This window comes from Megalops cyprinoides, chromosome 23 (genome assembly GCF_013368585.1).
Source record: "Megalops cyprinoides isolate fMegCyp1 chromosome 23, fMegCyp1.pri, whole genome shotgun sequence".
Lineage (NCBI taxonomy): Eukaryota > Metazoa > Chordata > Actinopteri > Elopiformes > Megalopidae > Megalops > Megalops cyprinoides.
In genome coordinates this window covers 24099660-24125949 of record NC_050605.1, presented here as the reverse complement: position 1 = coordinate 24125949, position 26290 = coordinate 24099660, and the positions used below count along the sequence as shown (strand labels likewise).

The following is a 26290-nucleotide window of genomic DNA, read 5'->3' as shown; positions in this document are numbered from 1 at the left end:
AACACCAGGGCACTGCAAACACATCTTCAAGAATCAAGAGAACAACTGTTGCTCAACACAAATATCTCACTGGAAACTGGAGAACAGGAAAAAGAAAAAAAGTCCAAATGAAGACTAAAAAATATTTAGCCAGCAGGACATCCCAAGCAGAGAAAGGCGCCTCAGAACCTCAAAAGAAGGGAGGCCAAAACCTTCACTTTCACCTGCTTATAGTCCTGAACAACAAGCACTTCACCCTCAATAAGGATCACTTAATGCGGCTTATCAATTTACTGCATATGGGTCTCGTTTTCCCAGAATCCCCCTCTCTACCTTGTGAACCAGCTTCCTGCGGAGGTGTCGGGAGAGCAGTCCGGCCACAGGCTCCGCCTCCCAGCGCAGCTGCACCCAACGGAAATGCTGCTGCAACAGCAGCTCCGCCCCCTGGAGGTGGGGCTTAGACAGCGTGCCAATCAGAAAGCCTCCCTCCTGGAAGTGATGTAGGCAGTAGCCTTCCTGTGCTGTAAGGAGAGGGAGGGGTGGAGCATGATACAGAGCAGAGCTGTCAATCAATCAACACAACACTGCCGCCCACACAACTTTACTGCTTTAGTACCATATCGAAGATACTCTTTCCAAAAGGGTCTTCCCTATTAAGTCCCATTTAAAATTAATACAATAGCTCCTGTAGTGAGCTGATGTAGCATCTCCCTGCTGCTCTTTAAGCAGTAGGCGGACACTGCTCAGACAGGGGCCTACTATATTCACAGTGTGGGTTACCAAGGAACAGGCCTCACCGTGGAGCAGGGGCAGCGGGTAGGGAACTCCCCGATTCTCCAAGCTGTCACACAGGTCACCCAGGAGCTCCGACAGGGAGCGGGCTCTCTCCAGACCCTCCAGCACCACCACCACACCGCGGACTGTGGTAACCTCACTCACAGGGACCAGGAAACCTACAGAGAGAGGGAGGGGGAGAGTGGAGGAGGGAAGGATATAGAGAGAGAGAGATCGAAAGAGACAGGAGGCCATGAGATATGACCATGAAAACAATACTGCATACCACAAACACACAAATTCCTACATTCATAGTTGAATTTGGCTACAGTATTTCTTTGTCCACATTGATATGACATCTAGATCATGACTGTGCTTATAGAGAGGGAGGCCACAGACTGCAGGAACACTGCACAGCATGCAATCCCAGAATGCACTGCACAGCATGCAATCCCAGAATGCCACAGCAGCCCATTCCACCTCTACATAAATAACAGCTGAATAATGCATTCTCTCAGGCCTGTGAGCCGCTGATATAGCGCCCAGCTGGCCGTCTGCCTCTCCGCACTGCAGGAGGAACGGTGAGTCACGCCTGCACTCTCAGTGCTCAGTGATCACTTTTCATTTCAGCCCGGTCATTACACCACTGCTCTGAGAGTCTTCACTCCAACGTTAAACACTATGGCTTCAGTTTACACTGCAGCACAGGGCTTAAGCCCGAGGCCACAGGTCCCAGATCAGCTGTGACTGTGAGGGAGAGGTGTACCACAGTTGATGAAGGTCTCCACCAGCTGATCCTTGGTCAGGTTCTCATCCACTTCCACCCTGATGATGTCACACGGCAGTCCCATGGCCTCCTGTCTGTGCTGTCGTGGGAACGCCAGGTGGGGAAGAACATGGCTTTACCTGGATCTGTCAGGGCTCCCTCTCAAAGCACTTCTACAAGGCTGTTCACCGGCATGTTAGGCTTAAACACAGGCTTTTGTGGGATGTGCAAAACTCCAGTGAAACTGGGCAGGTGTGAAAAAAGGGCTGCCAAGAGAAACACTGGAGCATATTTATATGAAAAACACTAATGCTCTCAGCAGAAAATGCCAGTCATCTATGAGAATGAATTAAACTGATTTTATGAAAGCCAATGAACCAGACAGTTTCTTTGTAACTGACAACAAGCCAGCAAGTTAAGAATGAGCACCCTATCTCACCAGAGAAAAAGGTTCAAATAAAATTTGAATAAAACTAAAATTTTTATTAGATTTTGTGAGAGATGGAGTATTTGGCCACTTTGCATAATATTATTTTCAGTGATTTTCGATCCCATGCAGTGTAAAACTCCCGTTAGCGCATTAGCGTTAGCATGGCGTCTGCAGTCCTCCTTACCTTGACACAGAGAGACAGCTGGCCTGCGATGTACTCCTGGCAGCTGCCTTCCATCCCGTGCAGGATAACATTCCGATACTGTTCCACCTGCGGAGCGAGAGAGCACAGTCTGTCACGCCTCCCCCGCCCGAACACACCTCAACATCATTACCCCTGCACTGCGTGATTATGCTCCCGCAGATTCAAGTATGGCCACAAGAGGGCGCACACAGGGTGAGTAATGCAGTATCATAGATTCACGCTAAGAGGGGAGTTTGCTATAAGACTAATTTCACTTTAGTTTGAATTATTTGGGCAGCTTGCATTCAGACACATCATCCAGTGCTGTTCACAAATCCTTTTCTGACGTCCCCTATGGGAAACATGCATCATTCTCTGTTCTGTCTAAACTTCAGCATGACAGCCAGCAGGGTCTGGTCCTTATGGGGTTTTTGTTGTGAAAGCAGACCAACACATATGCCAGCTGATTTCCACAAAATTTGAATGCCACTTGAATGAGGTTAAAAAAATCAAAATGATATTAAAATTGTATGAAATATTGTGAATGGCAGCATTGCATGATAGATTAGAAATAAACAGACTGCATTAGTAAAAGCCTATTGGTCAGGCAAGCACAGGAGATGATATGCAAAAATCATAAAAGGCAAAATGAAACCTGATCAGCCCCTCACACGACAGAACCCCACCCCCCCAACCCCAGCCCCCCGGGAGTGGCCCTACCAGGCGGATGTAGTTGTGGAGCAGCTGTAGAGGGATCAGAGAGTCGTAGACCACCTCATCCACAGCCGAATCCCTCAGACCTGTGAGCCCATTAAAGAGACAGTGAGCCAAAGGGCTGCCTGCCAGACAGAACCAATCTAACCGAGACACGATCCAACCCTGATCATGCCACCTTGTTTTCACAGGCTGAAGCGGAAACGCATCAGACTGGGCTCCTGTGAGGTACAAACAGAGCACTCCTGGGCAGAGCTCCAGAATCACAGCATTAGCATACTGAGGGATCAATAGCAAACACCTGCATGAGTGACTAACCTCCAACCCTCATGCATTTACACCAGGAGCACTGACAAGTGGAGCGGGGCCTTCTCAGTGCACTCAGACAGCAAAAACATTTTACATCCTCTGGGATTAAAGGAATAGACTCTGAACGCAGGCTCAGCCACACAGGTGGTTAGCCCCTCGGCTGCATCATCACCCAGCTGCCACCAGGGGGCTACAGTGGTGGGGAATGACCTGCCCTGTCCTGCCAGGGGAGGTGGGGGTGGTCAGCCAGTGAGAGACAAGCTTCCCCTGTATCCCCTGTAGCACTAGCTCTCCTGAATCACTCCCTGAGGCATGTAGTGTGAGAAACATGTACGGCTGTGGGTGCCTGAATCGGACAGGACATGATGCCCTTCATGACTGATATGAAAAGGCAACAGGAAGTTCCCGCGTGACAGAAAGGACGAGACAGGAAGTCAACTGGCCTTTGAGCCTGACGGTGATGCGCTGTCTGTGCCGCCTCCTGATCAACTCCCACGGCGACCGTGAGGGATCCTGACCCGGGTACCACTCAACATCACCTTTAAGAAACAGGACACACCACATTAGCTTTAATACACTGAGAAACGCAACAATTCTCTCTAAGAAACGAAGGAAAATGCAACACAGCCTTGAGACAAATTATGCAGAGAGAAAACAGAGCCTTTCCTTTCCTTCCAAGCAGGGGGAGAGCAGTACAGATGAGATGGAATAAGCTATAATATATTATATATTTTTAAATTAGTATAAATATAAGTATATGTTTTACTTTAACTGTGCCCTTTCTCTCTCTCCCTCACACATTCATGATGAACTCATTTCCTGCCATCTTTCTGTAATTCCCAGTTTGCACTTTTTCTCTGTGGCCTGCTGTAGAGCCTGCAGTTCTACACAGATTGTTCATCGACAGGCCATATACATCTGAGCACATGAATTAAAAACAAAGTGTTTCATATGAGGGACATTCAAGGGAGAAAGAGCAGCAGAGAGAGGGAAAGAGAGCAGGAGAGGGAGAGAAAGAGCTGCAGAGAGATAGCGATCCACCCGCACTCTCTGCAGAAGTGCTGACTGGAGTAATTAAAACTTGTGTGAGCCGCAGTTGTTTGGACTGTCACTCCCGCTGCTGAAAATAGGGGCCACGTGTGCATCTGAGAGTTGGCTTTTCGTGCTGTGTCCTGTTTATCAGGCCGCCAGCGTTTCATAACACCGCTGCCATAAGGAAGCGCCCATCACCACTGTGACACATGCATGCGCTCAGGGTGGAGAGACAAAACTAAGGATGGTCAGTCTGGACCCCTGTGAGGAGTGCGTGTGGTGTTAGCATTAGCTGCTGAGAGTTCCAGGGTAAAATTCCAGCCCTGGGTGTCTGTTCCACAGCTGTCCCGGGTGCATGTAACACTTGTCAGTTCAGTTTTCAGAAACTGCCCTTAAACTGCAGAAATAAAAAATAGGCCAGTAGCTATTTTCGATTTGTCTGATGGCAAACACAAAGTTTGCTAAAGGGAATTTTTGGGGCACATTATCATATTTAAAAAAAAAAAAAAAAGTTTGGCAGAACTGGGTTTGTGGTGCGAGAAGAGCCTGGAAGAGAGGGGGTGGCTTCATAAGCAGATCAGTCTCTAACGCAGTCGGATGGAAGAACACAGACAAGCTTTGATTATCGCTCAGTACCTCGGTACAGATTCTGGATCAGTTTCATGGTGTAACTAATAACAGTGATATCTATGATAACACAGTTCAGCTGTGTGATAATTCAGTGTAATTCAGTGCCATGGTGGTGAGGTCATGTGACCCTGCTGTCACGCTGTCATGTGATCCCGTCTCACCAATAAGCACGCAGGACACGCTGTCGGGGCTCAGCCCCAGGGAGGTCTCTCCGGCCCTGGCTCCGCCCTCGGTCCCGCCCAGCAGGTGGAAGTGCTCGGACAGGATGTGTGTCAGGCTCCGGTTCAGCTCCTCCCAGCCCGTCTCCCTGTAGACCGGAACAGTGCCGATGATGGGCCCATCCTCCAGCAGGTCCACCGTGCAGATCTGCTCCTCTGAGCCCGGCCGGATCAGAACCAGAACTCTGTAGGAGTCTGCGGGTGAGAGAGCCGGAGATGCGTGAGTGAGCGCAGTGCATTGTGGGCCACCGTTGAGCAGGATTTATCACATGTGGATGTGAGGACAAGGACGTGGGAGGATTCTTCTAGTGCAGGAGAACTGGGTCACCTCTTTCTCTGATAAAAATATCGCCCCCGTTAAAAAGAGCCGTTTTTGCAGCGTCCTTCACTGACACATCCAATCTGGGGGACGGTGTCTGTGGCTGGGAGAATTCACAGGTCCCACAGTGACGGGACACGGGCCAGAACCAGAACATCTCACTGAGCTCAGAACCACATCCCACAAAAAACTCCAGAGGCGTCTCTATCACAGAGGCCCAGAACTCCAGAGGCGTCTCTATCACAGAGGCCCAGAACTCCAGAGGCGTCTCTATCACAGAGGCCCAGAACTCCAGAGGCGTCTCTATCACAGAGGCCCAGGTCTGCCTGCACAGGCCGGCTGCTGCTGGAGCATAAAGCCAAGGGCCGGACCGGGGAGCGTCTCCGGACCGGGGAGCGTCTCCGGACCGGGGAGCGTCTCCGGACGGAGACGTGCTTATGTGCAGGCAGGCTGCAAATGAAGCTCATTTAATCACAGTTCAATAGAATTCAAAGCGATGGGCACCATGATGCATTCTGAATCACAGACACACAGGGTTCTGGATATGTATTCATAAAACAGCGGAGCTCGCAGAGGGACACACTGATCTGAGGTCGTATTCATAAAACAGCAGACCAGCCACTCCTGTATTCTGTGTGTTCAGCCTGCAGCTCCGTCTCTGTGATCGATGCAACAGGTCACTGGACACTGAGCCCTTTAAGAGTTCTTTTCTTTTCTTTCTGCTTGTAGCTGCAGGGAAATCATTAGATTTACTGTTTGCTGGATCGGACAGAAAACCCAGCCATGAGAGCAAACAAACAGCCCACTTACACCGGCAGCTTCGAAGACTTTCAAGCATTTCCCTGGCGTTTGTGCAGCTTTGCATTAGCCGTGAGCATTATTGCTTAGAGAACCTGGAATCCTTCAAACACAAACCCGACACTGAGAGAAATTCACTTAATCTGATCTACACAGCTTCATATACACAAATACATGCGCGCACACACACACACACACACACACACACACACAGATACACACACACACACTCTCTGTCACACACACACACACACACACACAGATACACACACACACACAGATACACACACACACACTCTCACACACTCTCTCACACTCTCTCACACTCTCTCACACTCTCTCACACTCTCTCACACTCTCTCACACTCTCTCACACACACACTCTCACACACACACTCTCACACACTCTCACACACACACACACACACTCTCTCACACACTCTCTCACACACACACACACACTCTCTCACACACACACACTCACTCAGGTCCTCCAGCAGCTCCTTGCAGTCGTCTGTGGCGATGTGGTGGATGGTGCGGTTGCATCTGTCTCTCAGCTCCAGGTCCTGCTGACTGTGGCAACACAGCAGCTCCAGACACCTCTGCAACAGCAGAAACACACGGTCAGCCCCCTGTCTGCACTGCAGGAGTGTGTGTGTGTGTGTGTGTGTGAGAGAGAGAGTGTGTGTGTATCTGTGTGTGTGTGTGTGTGTGTATCTGTGTGTGTGTGTGTGTGTGTGTGTGTGTATTTGAGTGTGAATGTGTGAGTGTGAGTGTGTGTGTGTATGAGTGTGAATGTGTGAATGTGTGAGTGTGTGTGTGTGTGTGTGTATATGTGTGTGTGATGCGTCTCTGTATCAGTGCCTGAGGTTAGCAGGGTTAGCGGAGTGGGTGGGGCTGAGGCACCTTGTTGCCCTTGGAGGCGGCGATGTGGGCGGCGGTCCAGCCGTCTGTGTTGGTGTGTGTGAGGAGGGAGGCCTGGAGGGAAGAGTGGGACAGCAGCAGCTCCAGGCTGTCAGAGTGACCCCTACTGGCCAGCGCGTGCACAACGGTCCAGCCATCCTGCAGGTCCAACACACCGTTCTCATTTTAGCTTATTTTAATAGTAGTGCTGTAAAACTGAGAGGGTGTTTTTGGGCGGAGCGCCAGGACAGGGGCGGTGAGGGGCGGGGACTCACTGCGGTGGTGACGGTGCAGTCAGCGCCTGCGTTCAGAAGGACTCTCACACACTCTGCACTCCCACTGCTCCCCGCCAGGAACAGAGCACTCTGACCCCCCGCAGCCACCAGGTCTACGTCCGCAGACACGCCCACGAGCAGCTCCACGCACCTGCGCGCACACACACACACACACACACACACACACACACACACACAGAGACACAACAACACTCAGTCTGGCGAACAGTGATGACATCACACACACAGTGCTGCTGAAGTCATAATACTAAAAACAGCCGTAAGAAGAGCACAGATTAAACTCAGGGTGGAACTTACACCTGTATCTATTTTAGCAAAGAGATTAAAACTTTCTTCACTTGGTCCACACCGACGCATTTAAAGGTGCATTCAGGTACCTGCACATCACCATGCCGTAACGAAGAGTAACTTAACAAAAAGCGCAGAGTTTGACTGATCCAAAAGCAGCCACAGCAGGATATGAGGCCACAGATTATCAGTGTGAATGTGCCGGATCCACCCTCTGCGTGTATTTTTATCACCACGACCACAGAGCCCAGCGCTGCGTCCCTCTCTGCCAAACCGGCCTTTCCATGATGTCACATTAAACCAAAAGGGACTGTAGGAATCCGGACACACAACCGCGAGGACAAACGGACACGGCAGGACAGACAGCAGGGAGCTGCTCCCGGCACAGGGGTCATTAGCAGCGCTGACAGCAGGGGCTCACGCTGCGGAAAACGCCAGAACAATTGCACTGAGTACAGGGGGCAGTGACATAGCTCTCTGCTGCCTGGTACACACACACACACACACACACACACACACACACACACACACACACACGGAGGGGGATTTGTATTCACGCTCGGGGAACTTTAACACTCCTTCTCTCTCTCAGCAGGACTCACCTGGCGTGTCCGTGGGCGGCGGCCGTGTGTAAAGGTGTGAATCCGTCTGCATCAGGAGCATCAGCAGAGGCTCCTGCAGCCAGCAGCAACTGCACACAGTCTGAGGAACAGAGGGACGCACTGCGTTACACACTGCGTTACAGAGAGGGACGCACTGCGTTACACACTGCGTTACAGAGAGGGACGCACTGCGTTACAGAGAGGGACGCACTGCGTTACAGAGAGGGACGCACTGCGTTACACACTGCATTACAGAGAGGGACGCACTGCGTTACAGATTTAGGCCGTGTCTGACATGAAGCCGTTTCCTCCGCATAGCAGAGGACTTGCTGTGGTCCGCAGAGAGGCGAGAGAGAGTCTCACTGCGAGAAACGAGCCGGCAAACCCAATCAGCACATTCCACACCCGTGTCAGTGGATTACAGGAAGGCACTCGGCGGCACTCTACACCTGTCACCAGTCAGACTCAAACGCCACCATCACCAACACCACACATCCCTGCATCGAAAAACAGCTTTACTACTCACCCGCGGGTCTAATAACAAGGCTATTACACATCCCTGAATGTAATAACAGCATCATACATGTCTGAGCACTGCTGCACCTCTCTGCGCCTAACAACATCACCACTACACACTGCTGCATCCAATAAGGAGTTAATCTATACCCGCGGGTCTAATAACAGGGTTATTACACTCCGATAGGCTGACAAATACAGCAAAAAGGCCTATAGCGAATAACATGACTCTCTACAAAGATCGGTTTAATAAAATGTTATAACCCCATCTCACTGCAGCCCAGCATAGGGAAAGATCTATGCCGAAACCCAGAGAAAGCGCTAAGTTGGCTGATCAAAGCATTTTCTAACTGTGCACTGTAAGAGATGTAGACGGACATTGAATGAAGCCTTGTACATCCAACCAAACACTCTCCCCCGGGCGTTTTTTTCGGAGGGGTGCGCTGGACGCCCTTACCCGCGTGTCCGTTTCGAGCAGCAGAGAACAAGGCAGCGTTGGCGTCCGGATGGGGGTGAGAGATTTGGGGAGGATCCTGGTGAAGCAGCAGTGACATTACAGTGAGGTTTCCCTGGGTAGCAGCCTGCAGAAGGGTTCGCCCGTCCACCAGGGGAACGGGGTCACCGCCGGGCGAGGGGGGCGCTATGGGGGGATCCCAGCCTGGGGGGGGGCAAAGCGACAGCGTTCACACGGAGGAAGGGAGCCCCAACTCTGTGTCCCACCACCTTTCACCCTGAGGGGGGCGTCTGTCCCACTGGCAGACAACCTCGTCTCACACCACGAGCTGCCATCCACACAACACACGCTCTCACGCATCTACAGACCCCCAGGACCGAGTCAGACTGTAACCCCAAACACCGAGAGCACGGCGTCTGCTGGGCAGCACAGAAGCCACCTGATTGGGTGGAAGGTCGTGGGACACAGGTGGAGATACGTGTGAGGGCGGGACATGTCAAATCAAATCACCAATCAAACCAATCATGCAATCCATCAAACTAAATCCAATCAGGCAGAATCAATCTGATACACACAGCTGCACGCAGTGTCAAACATCATTATAATCACTAATGAACAGACAAGCACAAAGCACTGCCGTGAAAGAACGAAGGTAAGAATTTCATGGTGGGAACCTCCAAACTGACAGACAATGATAGTATTCTACTTACAGACACAGTAAGACATGTAATGGTCACTTAGTCAGCATGTCTAAACACTTCAGGCACGCCGTTTTGGCCTGCTCATTTGTTCTGTCTCTGAACAGTGTTTTAAACATGTTAGAGGAAGACAAGGTGGAGGAGGGGGAGGAAGAAGGTCATGTTCAGTGTAAGAGCAGAGTGTAAGGCCGTGTTACTGGGGATTTCAGAAATGAGAGGTTAGATTTGTAGATTTTGCAAGGAGCAGACGTAAGAAAAGGCCAGAAAAGGAGAACACAGATCTGCTTTAGCACTTAAAAGGGTCTTGGTTGAGGCAGCTAGTATGGGCTATATGTGTAGTTTTTTTACCATGTAGACAGATTAAATCTACCTGTGAGACAGGTAGCTGCTGGTGGAAGTTTAAACATCCCCAGCTGTGAAGGTTTCCTTAATCAGTATAGGACACACAGTACATATAAATACTGTGATATGCGGACCAATGTTAGCGACCGCTGGTGGAGACAGGTCAGAGTGTGAGTTTTTAGACCAGGTCAGGGTGCGGTCAGCATGCAGGGTTGCGGGAGAGAGGGGACACTCAGCGTGCGATGGAGTGGGACAGGGGGGCAGCCACTGGCATCAGCTTCAGAGAAGAGGCAGTTTATTAGACCCCAAACCCATCTGTGCCAACCCCTCACCTGCATTAGTGCGGAGGAACACGCCATACCAGAGCCGGTTTCATATTTCAACTACAACGGTATCCTCTGTACCATATACATACATAAATACTTATTACACCAGCACCTGCTGTACTATACATAGAAATAAATGTGCTTGTGCAAGACTGCACTGCTGGTAAAACACAATGAGATTTTACAGAAGCAAGAGAGTAAAAAGGGAAGGGAAGAAATACATTCATGGAAGGCAGAGAAGGAAAATATAACTATTTACCTATGCACAGATCCATCCATGTTTAATACATCTCCTACTCTCACTTTATACCTCCCTGTAATTAAATCACCGCAGTGGCCTTTATGCAGCCTATTCCCACTGCACTTTGGCCTGTCACAGGTGTACCTGCTGCAGGTGACGGAGTGAGAGGAGGACGGGAGAGGAGAGGCAGAGAGGAGATGAGCTCCTTTACCTGAGGCTGCTGCCAGCGGGCTGCCTGGGTCGCACGGGCTACGGGGTGAGGCGCTAACGGGGTATGTGCGGTGGGTTTGGAGAGGGGGGGGGCACTCTGCACATGCTGCCCGCTGCGGCCCCCGCACCTGGGGGGGGCGGGCACCCACCTGAGACGCAGTCACGGCCGGGCTGGGACAGCCCCCCCCCGCCCCTGCCACTTCCACGGCAGGTTTGGGCGGGAGCTGGGGCGTGGCGGGTTTGGGAGGGACCCCCACGCTGCCGGAGGGGGACCTGCTGACGGGGGGGTGAGGGGGGGAGGGGGTCTGTGACAGGCCGGGTTTTTTCGGGGGGATGGGCGGGGGGTTGCCCCGGTCGATCTTGGCCGCCGCGGGGGACTTGAGGCCGATGTGGGGGTGCGGCAGCCGACCGGGGAAGGGCCCCCCCTCGGAGGTGGAGTGGGGCAGGCCGGGCCGCAGGGTGCCCCCCGGGGGCGGGCTGGTGAAGCGTGACAGGACCTGGGTGACGGTGTTACGCGCCTGCTGCTTGGCGGCAGTGCTGTCGCGGTGGGGGGGGGGACGCGTCGCGGGAGGGGGGGCTGGCGCTAGCTGAGCCGTTCTGCTCCTGCTCCTGGAACCTGTAGCGGGCAGCCTGGACGCGGGGGCTGACCCCGGCGGGCAGTGCGGGGCCGGAGGGGGGCTCTCCGGCACACGGCCCGTTCTCCTGCAGCACCCCCCCGGACAGGCTGTGCACCAGCCCCCGCGGGGCACTTTTGGGCAGGCTCATGGCGGCGTAGTTGGTGCCGGGGGGTTTAAGCGGGACGGTGATGGGGCTCTTCACGCCGAGCTCACCAAACGGCAACTCAGTCTGGCAGGAGACCGTCCGGCAGCCCAGGGAGCCCGTCTCCACAGCGATGGAGGCGCTTTCCGCAGCGGCGGTGGACGGGGCGTCTCCGCCCCTGCGGGTCCTGAGCTCCTGCAGCTGCCGGCGCAGCCCCTCGCTCTCGGCCCGCAGCTCCGCGGCCCCCGCCTCCTCTCGGCACAGCCGTGCCCGCAGCTGCTCCCGCTCCACGTCCAGCTCCGACAGCTGCTTCTCCATCTCCGCCTCCATCTGCTGGCCCCTGCGCCGCTCGGCCGCCAGCGCCTCCTGCAGGCGGCTCGAGGTCTCGCCCTCCTCCTGCAGCTGGGACGACAGCTCCTCGAACCTCTGGCCCTCCTCCAACACGCGGGCGGCCAGCTGCCTACACTCCTGCACCAGCATGTTGACCATGTGCTTGCTCTTCTCCCTCTCCTCCTTCAGCTGTGCAGTCAGCTGCCTGTGCTCCGTCTGCACCGTCTGCAGCTGCGCCTTCTCCTGCTCCAGCTGCAGAGACAGGCAGAGTCAGCGCTGGTCACATCCAACACACACACGCACGCGCACAGACACGCACACGCACACACCAAACTCAGTCACACACACATCCGTCAAACTTACTCACACTCACAAACACACCCATCAAACTCACTCACACACATCAACCTCACACATGCTGAAACTTACACACACTCACACACACGTCAACCTCAAACACACTCAAACTCAAACACACTCACACACATCCGTCAAACTCGCTCACACATACACATCAAACTCAAAACTTACACACAGACACGCCAAATCTCAAACCAGCCCATACACAAGTACAAATACACTCACACTTGCACATATGTCAAACTCAAACACGTAAGTCAAGCTAACACACACCTGCATTAAATGCGCACACATCTCAAACTAACACACACACTCACATTAACTCTTAATCATAAATATTTATTTGCCAAGTTTGCAGTTCACTATTCTCTTTTCAATAAAGCCATTTAACTCCATCACATTTTCCAGTCGTCTGTATTTGGAGCTTTGATTACATCATTACCCCTGAAGCTGCTGAAGCACAGCACTTCATCTGCAGTGAGAATGAGATGAAATCAGTGCTCAGAAGATTAAACCGAGACAGTAACACAAACTACTTGCACGAAAGAGACGGGACATGAGGTTTCACAAAGACGATTCAATCCCATCGACTGGCGGTCCGGCAGAGACCGTGTTTGAATCTGGGAGCTATTGTTAGCTCTGCGCTACCATAAGAGCTGCAGCTTATCTGAGCTTCCCAAGCAACCGCCTGAAGCCTGAAACCAGCAACCTTTCGGCGCAACGAGTCTGAACAACAACACAGGAATCCTGCTCCATCTCCTGTGTAAACAGTTAACACACACACACACACAAGTCTACATAATAACCCTAACAACAGCTTAAATAAAGGCTTATGCACACACACAAGTCTACATGATAACCCCAATAACAGCTTAAATAAAGGCTTATGCTCACACAGGTCTACATAATGACTAATAACAGCCAGAATGGCAGCTTACGTACAAATGAATCTAAATAATGACTGATTACAACTGAAATAACAGCGTACCCACACACACACACACACACACACACACACACACACACACACACACACACACACGAGTCTACACCACTGTAATATCAACTGGAATGAGAGCTTACATGTTACATGACAATAAGAATTGTAAAAATGCGCCATATCTAATATATTTTAAAATGTGATGTTACAGCATGTGAGGGAGGACACACACACACACACACACAGCCTTATGAATACAACCTACATGTTGACTGTGTGTGCAGCTCAGACACTCTCTGATCCTAAGTGCTGCTCAAACAACTATTAGAGGTTAAACAGTCTCTGTTCCCCTGATAAGGTTAAATAGCACAGCTTGTACACCATCAGTGTGTATATATTTGTAACACTCGGATTGGTGCTGCTGTACTGACATCAGCAGCGCAGCTCACAGAGGCCTGAGGAGTCACAGCGTGCCTGAGAGCAGCTCACAGAGGCCTGAGGAGTCACAGCGTGCCTGAGAGCAGCTCACAGAGGCCTGAGGAGTCACAGTGTGCCTGAAAGCAGCTCACAGAGGCCTGAGGAGTCACAGCGTGCCTCAGAGCAGCTCACAGAGGCCTGAGGAGTCACAGTGTGCCTGAAAGCAGCTCACAGAGGCCTGAGGAGTCACAGCGTGCCTCAGAGCAGCTCACAGAGGCCTGAGGAGTCACAGCGTGCCTCAGAGCAGCTCACAGAGGCCTGAGGAGTCACAGCGTGCCTGAGAGCAGCTCACAGAGGCCTGAGGAGTCACAGCGTGCCTCAGAGCAGCTCACAGAGGCCTGAGGAGTCACAGCGTGCCTGAGAGCAGCTCACAGAGGCCTGAGGAGTCACAGCGTGCCTGAAAGCAGCTCACAGAGGCCTGAGGAGTCACAGCGTGCCTGAGAGCAGCTCACAGAGGCCTGAGGAGTCACAGCGTGCCTCAGAGCAGCTCACAGAGGCCTGAGGAGTCACAGTGTGCCTGAAAGCAGCTCACAGAGGCCTGAGGAGTCACAGCGTGCCTGAGAGCAGCTCACAGAGGCCTGAGGAGTCACAGTGTGCCTGAAAGCAGCTCACAGAGGCCTGAGGAGTCACAGCGTGCCTGAGAGCAGCTCACAGAGGCCTGAGGAGTCACAGCGTGCCTGAGAGCAGCTCACAGAGGCCTGAGGAGTCACAGCGTGCCTGAGAGCAGCTCACAGAGGCCTGAGGAGTCACAGCGTGCCTGAAAGCAGCTCACAGAGGCCTGAGGAGTCACAGCGTGCCTCAGAGCAGCTCACAGAGGCCTGAGGAGTCACAGCGTGCCTGAGAGCAGCTCACAGAGGCCTGAGGAGTCACAGCGTGCCTGAGAGCAGCTCACAGAGGCCTGAGGAGTCACAGCGTGCCTCAGAGCAGCTCACAGAGGCCTGAGGAGTCACAGCGTGCCTGAGAGCAGCTCACAGAGGCCTGAGGAGTCACAGCGAGATGAGGAAACCCTGGCTGACCTACCCACCCCGATCCCTGAGGGAAAAAAGCCAATGTATCCTACCGCTGTGGGGTCCTGGTTTGAATGCAGGCCATAGGCCTCAGCCTGCACTCAAGATGAGCACTTACCAGAGCTCTTATATTTGGCAAATGTTTAATTATTTTACAGTGAGCAATTTCCCTTCACAATAACTGCTTCTTGATTACTTCCTGATTTCAAGGCATGGAGTCATGACAGGCTTCTTATGACGTGCTGTGCTAACTGGTGAGATGGTTTCATCTACGGGTCACTCATCTCAAAGACCAGCAACATTTAATAAAGTCACCCTCTTTTAGAGTGAAACATTCCTGCTGACTGCCTCACCTGCAGTAGCAGGGCTGTCACCGAGATGAACGTACAATCTGTAACTTATCACCATAACAACATGCATGTGCATGTTTTTGAGAGTGGAGGGACCTGATCTTCAAGATTCACATGTCAGGAATATTTAGGTGAGAGGCTGGGATGTAATTGCAGGGAAAAATGTGCTCATGTTAAGAGTCTGAGGTGCCAGGTACAAGGTTTCCCCACTCTGGACATTCTGGAACACTGGTGAGGCGGGACAGGGGGAGAGGTGACCTGGAACCAGGCTGGCTCATTACAGCCCTTTCCCACTGTAGAGCTGGAACCAGGCTGGCTCATTATACCCCTTTCCCACTGTAGAGCTGGAACCAGGCTGGCTCATTATACCCCTTTCCCGCTGTAGAGCTGGAACCAGGCTGGCTCATTATACCCCTTTCCCACTGTAGAGCTGGAACCAGGCTGGCTCATTGCAGCTCTTTCACACTGTAGAGCTGGAACCAGGCTGGCTTATTAAAATTGAGCCAGCTTGGTTTCAGCTCTGTAGTGATCATGTTAAAACACTGCTATAAACAGGGTAACATGTCACCACTGCTCTGTTTGCGGGGATTTGCAGAGCGTGCCGGCGTGTGATTGGGTGGGTGTTTTCGGGTGGAGGCGGACCCACCTTCTGCTCCCGGCTCTCGGCTGCAGCCAGCTGCGCAGACATCTTCTCCTGCATCCTCCGGCAGTGTGCCATGACGGCCTCCAGCACCGCTATGGGGCTGGCCCTCTGGCCCCGCCCCTCCCTGGCCCCGCCCCCGCCCCCGCCCTGGCAGTCCCGCTGCAGGGCCATGAAGGGGTCGGAGAGGCTGAAGCAGGCATAGCGCTCCTGCACGAACACCTCCTTCCTGCGGGCCTGTGGAGAGACGAGGCTGCACATCAGAGACCTACCGTGCACCGCCGCCCTGTACCGCGCCCCGCCGCCCTGTACCGCGCCTCGACGCGCCGCCCTGTACCGCGCCCCGCCGCCCTGTACCGCGCCCCGATGCGCCGCCCTGTACCGCGCCCCGACGCGCCGCCCTGTACCGCGCCCCACCGCCCTGTACCGCGCCCCGCCGCCCTGTACCGCGCACCGCCGCCCTGTACCGCGCCCCGACGCGCCGCCCTGTACCGCGCCCCGACGCGCCGCCCTGTACCGCACCCCGACGCCCCGCCCTGTACCGCACCCCGACGCCCCGTACCGCGCCCCGACGCCCTGTACCGCACCCCGACGCCCGGTACCGCGCCCCGACGCCCTGTACTGCGCCCCGCCACCCTGTACCGCGCACCGACGCCCTGTACCGCACCCCGACGCCCTGTACCGCACCCCGACGCCCTGTGCTGTGCACTGTGCACCGAGCATCCCAGCATCGGCCACAGCTACCATGTGTTATCAGGGACACAGACCTTTCTGTATGCGCCAAGAGGTGAAGACGAGGCCATTCTCTCTACAATCCACCTGCTGTATTACATTACTGTACACCAGATTCCTTTTCACACAAAGAGAAGCTAAATTTGATCTTCTGGCAATATCCTGAGCTCCGAAAAAACAGGGCAAACGAAGACTGAATGAAACCGTTGGGGGTGTTAACGCCACTCAGGGGAGCTGCAGTTTACACATCTAACATCCCAGTGCGTTTATTTTCATTAAATGCCGTAGACTTCCAAGGATTTAATAACTAATAATGGTGTGAAATATTTAATGAAGTGAAATTATGTTTGAATATCCCAGCATTCCCCTACACAATAAAATATTTACCATGCTTATTGAAAAAGACGCTTGGAGACATGATGGAGCAAAGAGGTGACAGGCCAGGTCCCCGGAGTGATTGTCCTGCTCTCTCCTCCTGCACACGGTGTCGCAAGCTCAGCAAATTGCAAATTACCACCACAGATCCCCTCCAAATTGGATTTCTCCTGTTCTGCCGGAATATAAACTGCACAAGCCCTGTCCCTCACCTCGCCTGCATGTCCACATCACTTCAGACCTCAATAGGGGAGCAATGCTGAGCACAGCAATTTTAATGTGAAAATCAAAGACACACACACACACACAAACCCACATGCATGCACATACATGGACACACACACACACATCACAGCATCCAGTCAAACAGCAGTACCACACCCAATCACATCACAATGTCCAGTCAAACACAGTGACAGAGTGAACCTGTAATGGCAGGACAGTCAGGGAGCAGATGTTTCCAGGGACAGACTGGAAGACCCCAGCTTCTGAGGGGTCCCACTGTGATCCAGGCATACCCCAAACCCCCGCTGTCCACAAACACATATCAGCTGGATTAAATTTAGTAACACTGAAAGATGTTTATTTACCACCTGCAAGTATCACAGTCTTATTATTAGTATCAACCTTTCCAGCAATGACAGGGTGAGCAGGGTCACTAGAGACTGCCAGAGAGAGAGAGAGAGAGAGAGAGAGAGAGAGAGAGAGAGAGAGGGAGAGAGGGAGAGAGGGAGAGAGGGAGAGAGGGAGAGAGGGAGAGGGAGAGAGAGAGGGAGGGAGAGAGAGGGGGAGAGAGGGGGAGAGAGAGAGAGGGGGGAGGGAGAGAGAGGGGGAGGGAGAGAGAGAGGGAGAGAGAGAGGGAGGGAGGGAGAGGGAGAGAGAGGGAGAGGGAGAGGGAGAGAGAGAGCGAGAGAGAGAGCGAGAGAGCGAGAGAGAGAGGGAGGGAGGGAGAGGGAGAGAGAGGAAGAGAGAGGGAGGGAGAGGGAGGGAGAGGGAGGGAGAGGGAGGGAGGGAGAGGGAGGGAGAGGGAGGGAGGGAGAGAGGGAGAGAGAGAGAGAGAGGGAGAGAGGGAGAGAGGGAGAGAGGGAGAGAGAGAGAAACATCCAGAGAAGTGCCCTGAGCCAGCTGGTCCTGAAGCTCACTGAACTAACACCTACTAACCCCATACTGCCCCATACTGCCCCAGAGCAGCAATACTCAGAAAATTCAACCAAAGCAAATCTCAAAAAATACAAAAATACATCACCTATTGGGAAGAAATCACCAAAACCCAAAATAAACTTAAACAGTATCTGGCGTAAACAGACAATACACAATGGCAGACTATTCAACCACCATTACTAATACATTATTCATTTATTATAAATTTATTATTTATAGTTTTTAAGTTAAATAGTGTAAATGTTTTGAATACTAATTGTTTTGGCAACACTGTGATTTGAACAGTTATGCCAATAAAGCATATTTTCAATTGGAATTTGAAGGCACTTACTAAGGCACTTACTTCAGTTAAATATCCAGCTGTATGGAAAAGCTATTCAGGTGTGGGTAACGGCACCTGCTCAGCACACTGAATCGAAGAAATAATAATGACCAGGGAAGGGGGTGATAAAGGAGGGGGGGGCACAGAGAGAGAGAGACACACAGTCAGTGGAACGACTGAAAACCACTGAATATCTAAAATCCATACCCTTCCTCTTAGCAGCAGAAAGCACCCCATCTATTATTCACGGCCCCATTAACGCTGCATTTCAGCATGAGATTATCCCAATTCTACTTATCTTTCGATTTCAGCCACAGAGCAGCTTTATGGAATAAACTATCAGAGAGCTGATTCAGTCTGACGCACCGATTCACTGCACCCTGTGCGATAAACACAATATGAGCCGGCCATTTCAAACACAGTAGCACAGATATGACAGCCCGAACGGAGCAAAACGGCCGGTGAAATTATACCCAGTACTGCTGGGGGATGGAGGGAGAGCTGCAGTATATCTGATTTAGATTGAGATTAAGGTTTATTCTTAATCTCCATGGTCTAAAAAGGTTATTTAAAAACACACACAATTCAGAGGGAAGGCATTAGGAGGCTGTAATCCCAGCTGTATACAGACACAGCCTTATATGGATATTATACCATACAGCAGGGGACCAGCCTGGATGCTTCCAGCCTCTCATCCCTGCAGGAAGCTCTCGCTACACCCACACAGACACATCCAAAAAGGCCTGTCTATGAAGTGTGTGTCATGTTCCTGACTCCAGCCCTAAAAAAATTACACAGAGCATCTGACAGGACCTTCCTTTGGCCTCTGCAGCCAGTACCTCTTACTGACAGGTGCTGTGTATTACAGGCTGGGGCTATATGGGGCGCTACCTACAGCTCTACCAGTCCTCTCCACTCAGGGCCCTTCCCAAACCAGGAAACGGTGTCACATTTTCCCCCGAGTCCCATCCCACTGGGCGGAGCTGTTCCTGGAAACCCTTAAAAGGATGGATGATGTCTGAAAAAAGGGGATGGCAGTAAATTGATCTCATTAGGAGGGGCGTCGGGCGTTGGGCTGCTTCCGGTCAGACGCAGTCCCCAGGGCCTCCCTCTCAATGCCACCAGATCAATAGATTCCCGAGTACCTGAGGATCCTCTGACTACATCACCGTCGCACGCTAGGGGGTGGAAATCAATGGCCCCCTGCCATCCCACCCACACTCTCACCCCCCCACTCCAACACAAACAGCCAACTCTAACAAACATACAAACCTCCTAAAACATGACATAACATTCCAGACCTAAAAACCACTCTTCACACTCTGCATAGTAAATATCTCTATCAGAAACACTAATTCCCACAGATGGGTCTTTCGTGATGCAGTAATGTAAAGGTAAATTGGTTCCGTTTTGCTCGCTTTCTTTCCATGTTGAGGGCAGTAAAATATCTGACCCTCAGAATAAACTCCCATCATCACCAAGATCTAAATTTGGAAATAAACCTTCACCTCAGCCCACCCTGCTTCCCGGCAGGCCCTTCTGCCTCACACGCTCACGCTTCGCACGGGGGAAAGGTGAGCAATCTCTGGGGTAACTGCTAAACCAGTGCAAAAAAGACAAACGGACAGAAATCACAAATGATGTGACCAGTTTGGGGGTCTCTTTTTGGGGTCTGGGGTCCTTTTTTAAGCGTTTTTCCCCGCATGACCCCTCCGTTGCGATTCAGCACTGTGCACCAGAGCATGATGGGTAGCGTGAGCACGGGATCGCTCCACCGTCACTGTGAGCTCGCGCTGTGCCGGACAGGCAGTGGCACAGCAGCAGCAGAGCGTCTCCTCGGAAAGGCGTGACTCTGCAGTCTGTTACAGTGCGGTCACTGTCTTGCGCAATGCTGGGGCAGTTAAATTTATCTCCGCACGACTGACTCGTAAATAAGCGTGGTGTTTAGGATGGTCTGTGTATCCGTTTTCCCTGGGGTCAGCACACGAACCGCATGCACTCCCCACCCCCCCCAATGATGATGATAATACTGTGTATCACCATGTTTTCTCAGCACAGCGTGGAGATAGAAACTTGCTGACATCCTGACACAGCCAGTCAGGAGAGCGCCAGCGAGAGGAGCTGTCCAATCAGAGCGGCTGTCTCTCCGTGGGCTCTGCACCCCCGTCCCCCGCCCCACCTCCACACTGAGTATCAGCCACACATTGCACCTCTAACCCCCCAGGCCTGAGTGCTCCGGCTTCCCCAGCTTCACTGATCCCCGGGACCATAAACCACCTGCCAAACACCACGCGACGGCTCCTCTCTTCCTACAAATATATACTGATTACATTACATGACATTATTGTCATTTAAGCAGACACTCTTATCCAGAGTGACTTACACAGAGTACAGTTTAGATGTGATCCATTTATACAGCTGAGTATTTACTGATGCAATTCTGGGTTAAGTACCTGCCATAAGGGTACAGAAGGAGCTCCCCAGCAGGGAATCAAACCTGCAACCTTTCAGATATGTGCCCTGCTCCTTACCACTACACTACACTGCCGACCTCTACACCACAATCCGCATAAAAACCCAGCACTAATGACTAGAGACAGGTCCATACTGTCCATCTGTATGGACCTGTCTCTAGTCATTAGTGCTGGGTTTTTTTTTTCCCACACACTACTGCAATCACACACTTGATCTGGTATATCAGCATGAAAATACCACGTATTTCATCATGGGGAAAAGCCACGGTGTTCTCTAACAGAGCACATATATGCACAGCTCCCTACAGCTTCCTGTCTCACTGTGCAGCAGGATCCCTCATTTACAGCTTCTCAGGAATCTCATCACTGCAGAGCCAGAGCTCCCAGCAAAGCAGTAAAGGTTGTGTGTGAGGGCCTGTAATCACACCCAGTAACACCCGGTCCCTCCCACTCGGTCGCCTGAAGGCCCTTAACTAGCGTCACATTCTAGCATGCCCAGGGCATGCACAGTCCCTACGTGAATTAACACAGCAAACACAGAATAAAGCTTCTTTCATTCAAACAGCTCACTGCCTGAGAAAACTCTACCCTCCCTGGAAGTCACAGACAGGTCTGGGCCACAGACAGCTGAGCGGTTGGCACAGTGAGGATATGGTTTCTAAAAGGCTGTTTAGTTACGTGCTGTAATGGAGGTGAGGAACATCACTGCCCACTCAAAGGGGTGGCATCACCAACCACTCGGACACTGCAAGGGCTGCACAATGCAGTGCCAGTCAGCACCCTAACAGTCAGTGTGCGGTGAACACGCGGTCGATCCACGGTCAGGAACTCACCCGCAAGGCCTCGATGACCAGGTCGCGTGCCTCCAGCTCTCCCTCCATGATGCTGAGCAGAGTCAGGAGCTCCGGTTTGCTCAGGCTGTCCATGTTAAACTCACATTTCTGCAACACAAACGCAACGGGATCAGAGTGGGACCAAACAGCAAAGGTTCGCAAGAGGAAATGACGTCTCTGTATGTAACTCTGTGCCACAACATACATGGGCATTTTTACCTCTGCAAATGCGTATTTTTGCCTGCATGGTAAATTTCCTGCTGGGAAGGGAGAAAATCACCTGCTGATCAGGTCACCCTAGATGCCAATACCATCTACATTCCAATTTTGATTGGATAAAACAGTTCAGTAGAGAATCCTGCCACTCTCTCCTGCCTGCTGGCTGCAGCGGCACAGACCTGAGCTTGGTTACTGATTGGATATTCAAGGAAAACCAGGAAGTGGTGTTGGGTGGCCAGTGGGGGGCAGTCGTAACAGGAGATCACTCCCCCAGCACGGTGATGGGGACGCAGTACTGCAGGAGATGCTGTCTCCCCTCCCACTTCACTGTAAAGCATTTCAAAATCCCTGAAAGTACTATATAAATGCAATCAATCATTATCAACAACATCACTGCTCAATTATAATAATTCTTTAATTATGACATTCAAAGGCCATGATTGTCCACGTCTCACTTCAATGTCATCCCCAAAAGAAACCTGCCCTTAAAGCAGACATACTGGGTACAGAGTAGGTATCTGCTGGGAGAGAGACAGGGTGTGGAGATCTGCTGAGGATGTCTGCTGGGTTCTATCAGGTGTAATATCAGATTAACTGATTACACGCTTGCTCCTCTGTAAGAAGCTGTGATCTGCCTCTGACAGACATCTAAGCCCATAATATCGACCCTTCGTTTGCACGTAACGATTGCTCCCCTCTGCTCCAGCACTGCCCTGGTAAAAAGCAGAGCCGTTCAGGCACCCGAGTGTGGCTCCCCTCTGAGGCTCTCTGTGGCGTGGTGTTTGGTGGCTGCCCTCTGAGGCTCTCTGTGGCGTGGCGTTTGGTGGCTCCCCTCTGAGGCTCTCTGTGGCGTGGCGTTTGGTGGCTGCCCTCTGAGGCTCTCTGTGGCGTGGCGTTTGGTGGCTCCCCTCTGAGGCTCTCTGTGGCGTGGTGTTTGGTGGCTGCCCTCTGAGGCTCTCTGTGGCGTGGCGTTTGGTGGCTGCCCTCTGAGGCTCTCTGTGGCGTGGCGTTTGGTGGCTGCCCTCTGAGGCTCTCTGTGGCGTGGCGTTTGGGTGGTGACTTCAACGTGCTTTATGTTGTGGGCAGGCAAAGCTAAAGTGCGGTGGATGACTTATCTGCTCCGTGAGGCATGTAAAGAGCCGAACCAGCAGCAGGGCTGCCGTGTTGGTGCGTTTCTCTCCTCATGACAGCACATGTAAGTCTCGCTCCTGTCGAGTCAGACTCGCACGCAACGCCTCGCACACAGTGAGGCTCACTGAGGAAAGCCAAGGCAGCAAACCCATTCTGTGACCGAGAGACCGTCATTACATTCTCCTCAACAGCGATCAGACAGGGCCACATTTTCGCTGTTTGTTTTCGACTTACTCAGTAACGTTTGAGCAATGCCCAAGAAGCTAATCTGAAGATCTAATTTCCCACCAGGGCAACATTCCACATGTAATTTAATATGCAGTAACTGGGAAATGGATTCTGAAAGTGTCTGTATGTGTGTGTTTGTACATGTATGTGCATGTGTATGTATCTGTGCATGTGTGTTTGAGTGGAACATGGTAAATTTGAGGGCACACATGTCTCCTGACAAAGTCCTTCTGCCAAATAGGTCAATACAATAACAACCCTGCTACGAAAATATTTTGTTCACCTAGATCCAATACCTGTGAGACCACTTGAAATAGCACTATGAGTGCGTGGAGTGCCTCTCTCCACCAAATACAGAGTGTTTTTCAACAGATTAGTCCCTCTTTAAGGGCTCTCTACCAACCGACCCACTGCTGCTTACAAAAGAAACTGAATATGAAACAGGGTTGCTAGAATACAGCCATGTAGGTGCTCTGTATCAGCCTGACGGTTCTTCAGAAAGTCAGTGAAGAGTCGTATTCTGAGGACTACTTAAGTTCTGACCCTGACTGCAACATGCTGCCCTCTGTAGCCAAAGTACTCCATGAAATTTATGAGAATTTGCTTAGATTTATGAAATGAATAACAATCTGTGAACTACATCTAAACTAGCCCTGGCTTTCCAGTGCAGTTCACTTTAACTGGGACCGGCTGGGCAGTTCAGCAGTCTGAGCCGTGCAAGCTGAGTCACTGAAATTCTGATAAATTTAGAAACCTATCCGGTGATCCCCTCCGCTTTCAGCATGTCACCCTCACCCCAGGACGCCGGTGCCAACCACTGTTCTCACTTTCCTGGTGGGCTTACAACATTCGCGCTGTCGTTTCAGCGTCAGTCCATGGCACTTACACAGGCGTTAACAGGTCCCCTCCAGGCTGCCGCTTAAAACACGCGTTTAAATAAAAACAGCGGGAAAGGATGTGGGACGCGCCGGTGAGGGGGCTGCGCAACGGACACGGGCAGGTCCGTCACGGCAACCGGCTTAAGCCATTAACTCAGGCGCAAACCAGCGAAGCCCGTTATTATGGCGCTCCCCCGAGGGGCAACTCATTAATTTATCACTGCATTCGCGGAGACAGCCAACCCTGGCACATATGTTGCAACTCGCTACCGGCTAGTGCAAGACATTCCGACAGAGACACCGGGGAAAGGCTAGCCCCCGCCGGTTAGGACGGCGCAGTGACCGTTCCGTTCGCCTCCCTGAATATTATGAGAACGTCTGAGCGCCACATGAGCAAACGTGCGTCATGTTAGCGCTATGTCGCATAAAGTAATAAGCACTGAATAAGACTTAGAAGTATCTTATTTATACACACGGTATACTCAGTTATCAGCGTCCTTTCCTCCTTCAATTTTCAATACTATAGTTTTTCATTAATTAGTGATTCCTTTGATACATCTAACTACCTGTTTCAACCACAGATTCAAGCGTCATGTTGAGTCGAAAAACTAAACTGTATTTACACATTGTGTTACAACAACCATAGCTACTGAAACACAATTAAAATAATTATCGATAATATTTACGCAAATTGAAACTGGTAAGATATCCTTCATCGTAACACTACGTCACAAAATGAAAGAGGGTTAATAAGCTCTGCAAGGAGTCTTCATACACGGAAACTCCAGCAGCTGGTTTGTCTCAAACAGAACCCATTTATATGCAGTTTGAAACAAATTGTCTCCAATGATGAAAAATGAACATGCATTCCCCGAATTCACTCCCACCTTAGTCTGGTTAACCACTCGTATTTTACATCGTTTTGTGTATATTGCCATTACGTTTTTAACCTGTGAAAAGAGGTATAACCCCGGGTAACCCCCAACGTTACCCAAATATACGTGGAAATTCATTGAAAATTACGGGAACCACTGAAATTCACACCCCTTCAAAGCGCAAGTCACAGCGGACATACGATTTCATATGAACAACTTCTTTGAGCACAAAGACCCAATCCCACATCTCAGACAGAACGAACGCGTTCGAACGCTTTCTTCGGAGTGGAATTCATTTGCTCGCTGGTATGAAATGTCATTGTAATGCTAACCGCTCCTGTATAACTTGTAGCCTACAATCGGCTGGCTCGGTTTCTCTGCTCACTCGCTACACTATGCCTCGCAAGCTGCACCACATGAAGAGAGGAGGACTCTCACTGCTACCGACGTGCACTCTTTGTCCTTGCCGTCGCTCTGCACAAGCACGGTTTTGAAAGAAGATGCGTTCCCGATTTTACGGATAATGCCTTACCGCCTCGACGCTTCCATGCGCCGCAGTAGCCAGCGCTTGCACCGGAGGAGGCTTCTCCCCTGACGCTCCCTCCGTCGCCATCTTTCCACTGCGGCGGCGGCTGGCGGAGTGCGAGCGACACACGGATCAGAAAACACGCAAAACGCATTCGGCAGCGCTTTTAACTGTTGAGCTGCTGAATGCGAACACCAAAGGATTATGGCCTCCGCTTGGGCAGGGATAACAAGGACGGGATACGGACGTGTTAGCTGCCAGCTCCCGGCTCTCTCTGTCTGGGAGTGCAGGTTGAAGAAAACGTACAGCCTTGGTTTTAGTTCATGACGTATCCCAGATGTGAGCCTACTTGGTGCGTTCTTAATTTTAAAGGAGGTGCACCCCTGCTATCTGCACAGTGGCATATGCCCCAGGGTTTGTCTCTGTCCCCTGCTCCGCGAACCCGTTTATGCTGAACCTGCTGTGTTCTGCCAGGATTTACTTGCACTCAACTTTAATCGATTCATGTACCAGACAGATGAATTAAATATCAACCACGGGGGTATAATCAAAGCAATAATATTAAAATGTAAATGTAAAAGTATTGATAGTAGATTGAGATTGGACCACAATAAGACAGACATCATCAGAATTCTCCAGTTAAC

At 51.6% G+C, this 26290-nt stretch overlaps 1 protein-coding gene across 1 annotated transcript in view; it reads right to left on the bottom strand.

The window, feature by feature from the left end:
• LOC118770362 (cortactin-binding protein 2-like) overlaps positions 1-25908 on the bottom strand; it is a 33525-nt gene extending 7617 nt beyond the window's left edge. Inside the window, 17 exon segments of the mRNA XM_036517980.1 lie at positions 313-500; positions 777-932; positions 1520-1619; positions 2134-2220; positions 2854-2933; positions 3600-3695; positions 4980-5231; positions 6638-6755; positions 7060-7215; positions 7332-7482; positions 8243-8342; positions 9216-9416; positions 11031-11583; positions 11585-12370; positions 15899-16129; positions 21790-21897; positions 25653-25908. Coding sequence (XP_036373873.1) covers positions 313-500; positions 777-932; positions 1520-1619; positions 2134-2220; positions 2854-2933; positions 3600-3695; positions 4980-5231; positions 6638-6755; positions 7060-7215; positions 7332-7482; positions 8243-8342; positions 9216-9416; positions 11031-11583; positions 11585-12370; positions 15899-16129; positions 21790-21897; positions 25653-25733 — 3444 coding nt within the window. The 5' untranslated portion in view covers positions 25734-25908.
• Between the last annotated feature and the right edge of the window lie 382 nt (positions 25909-26290).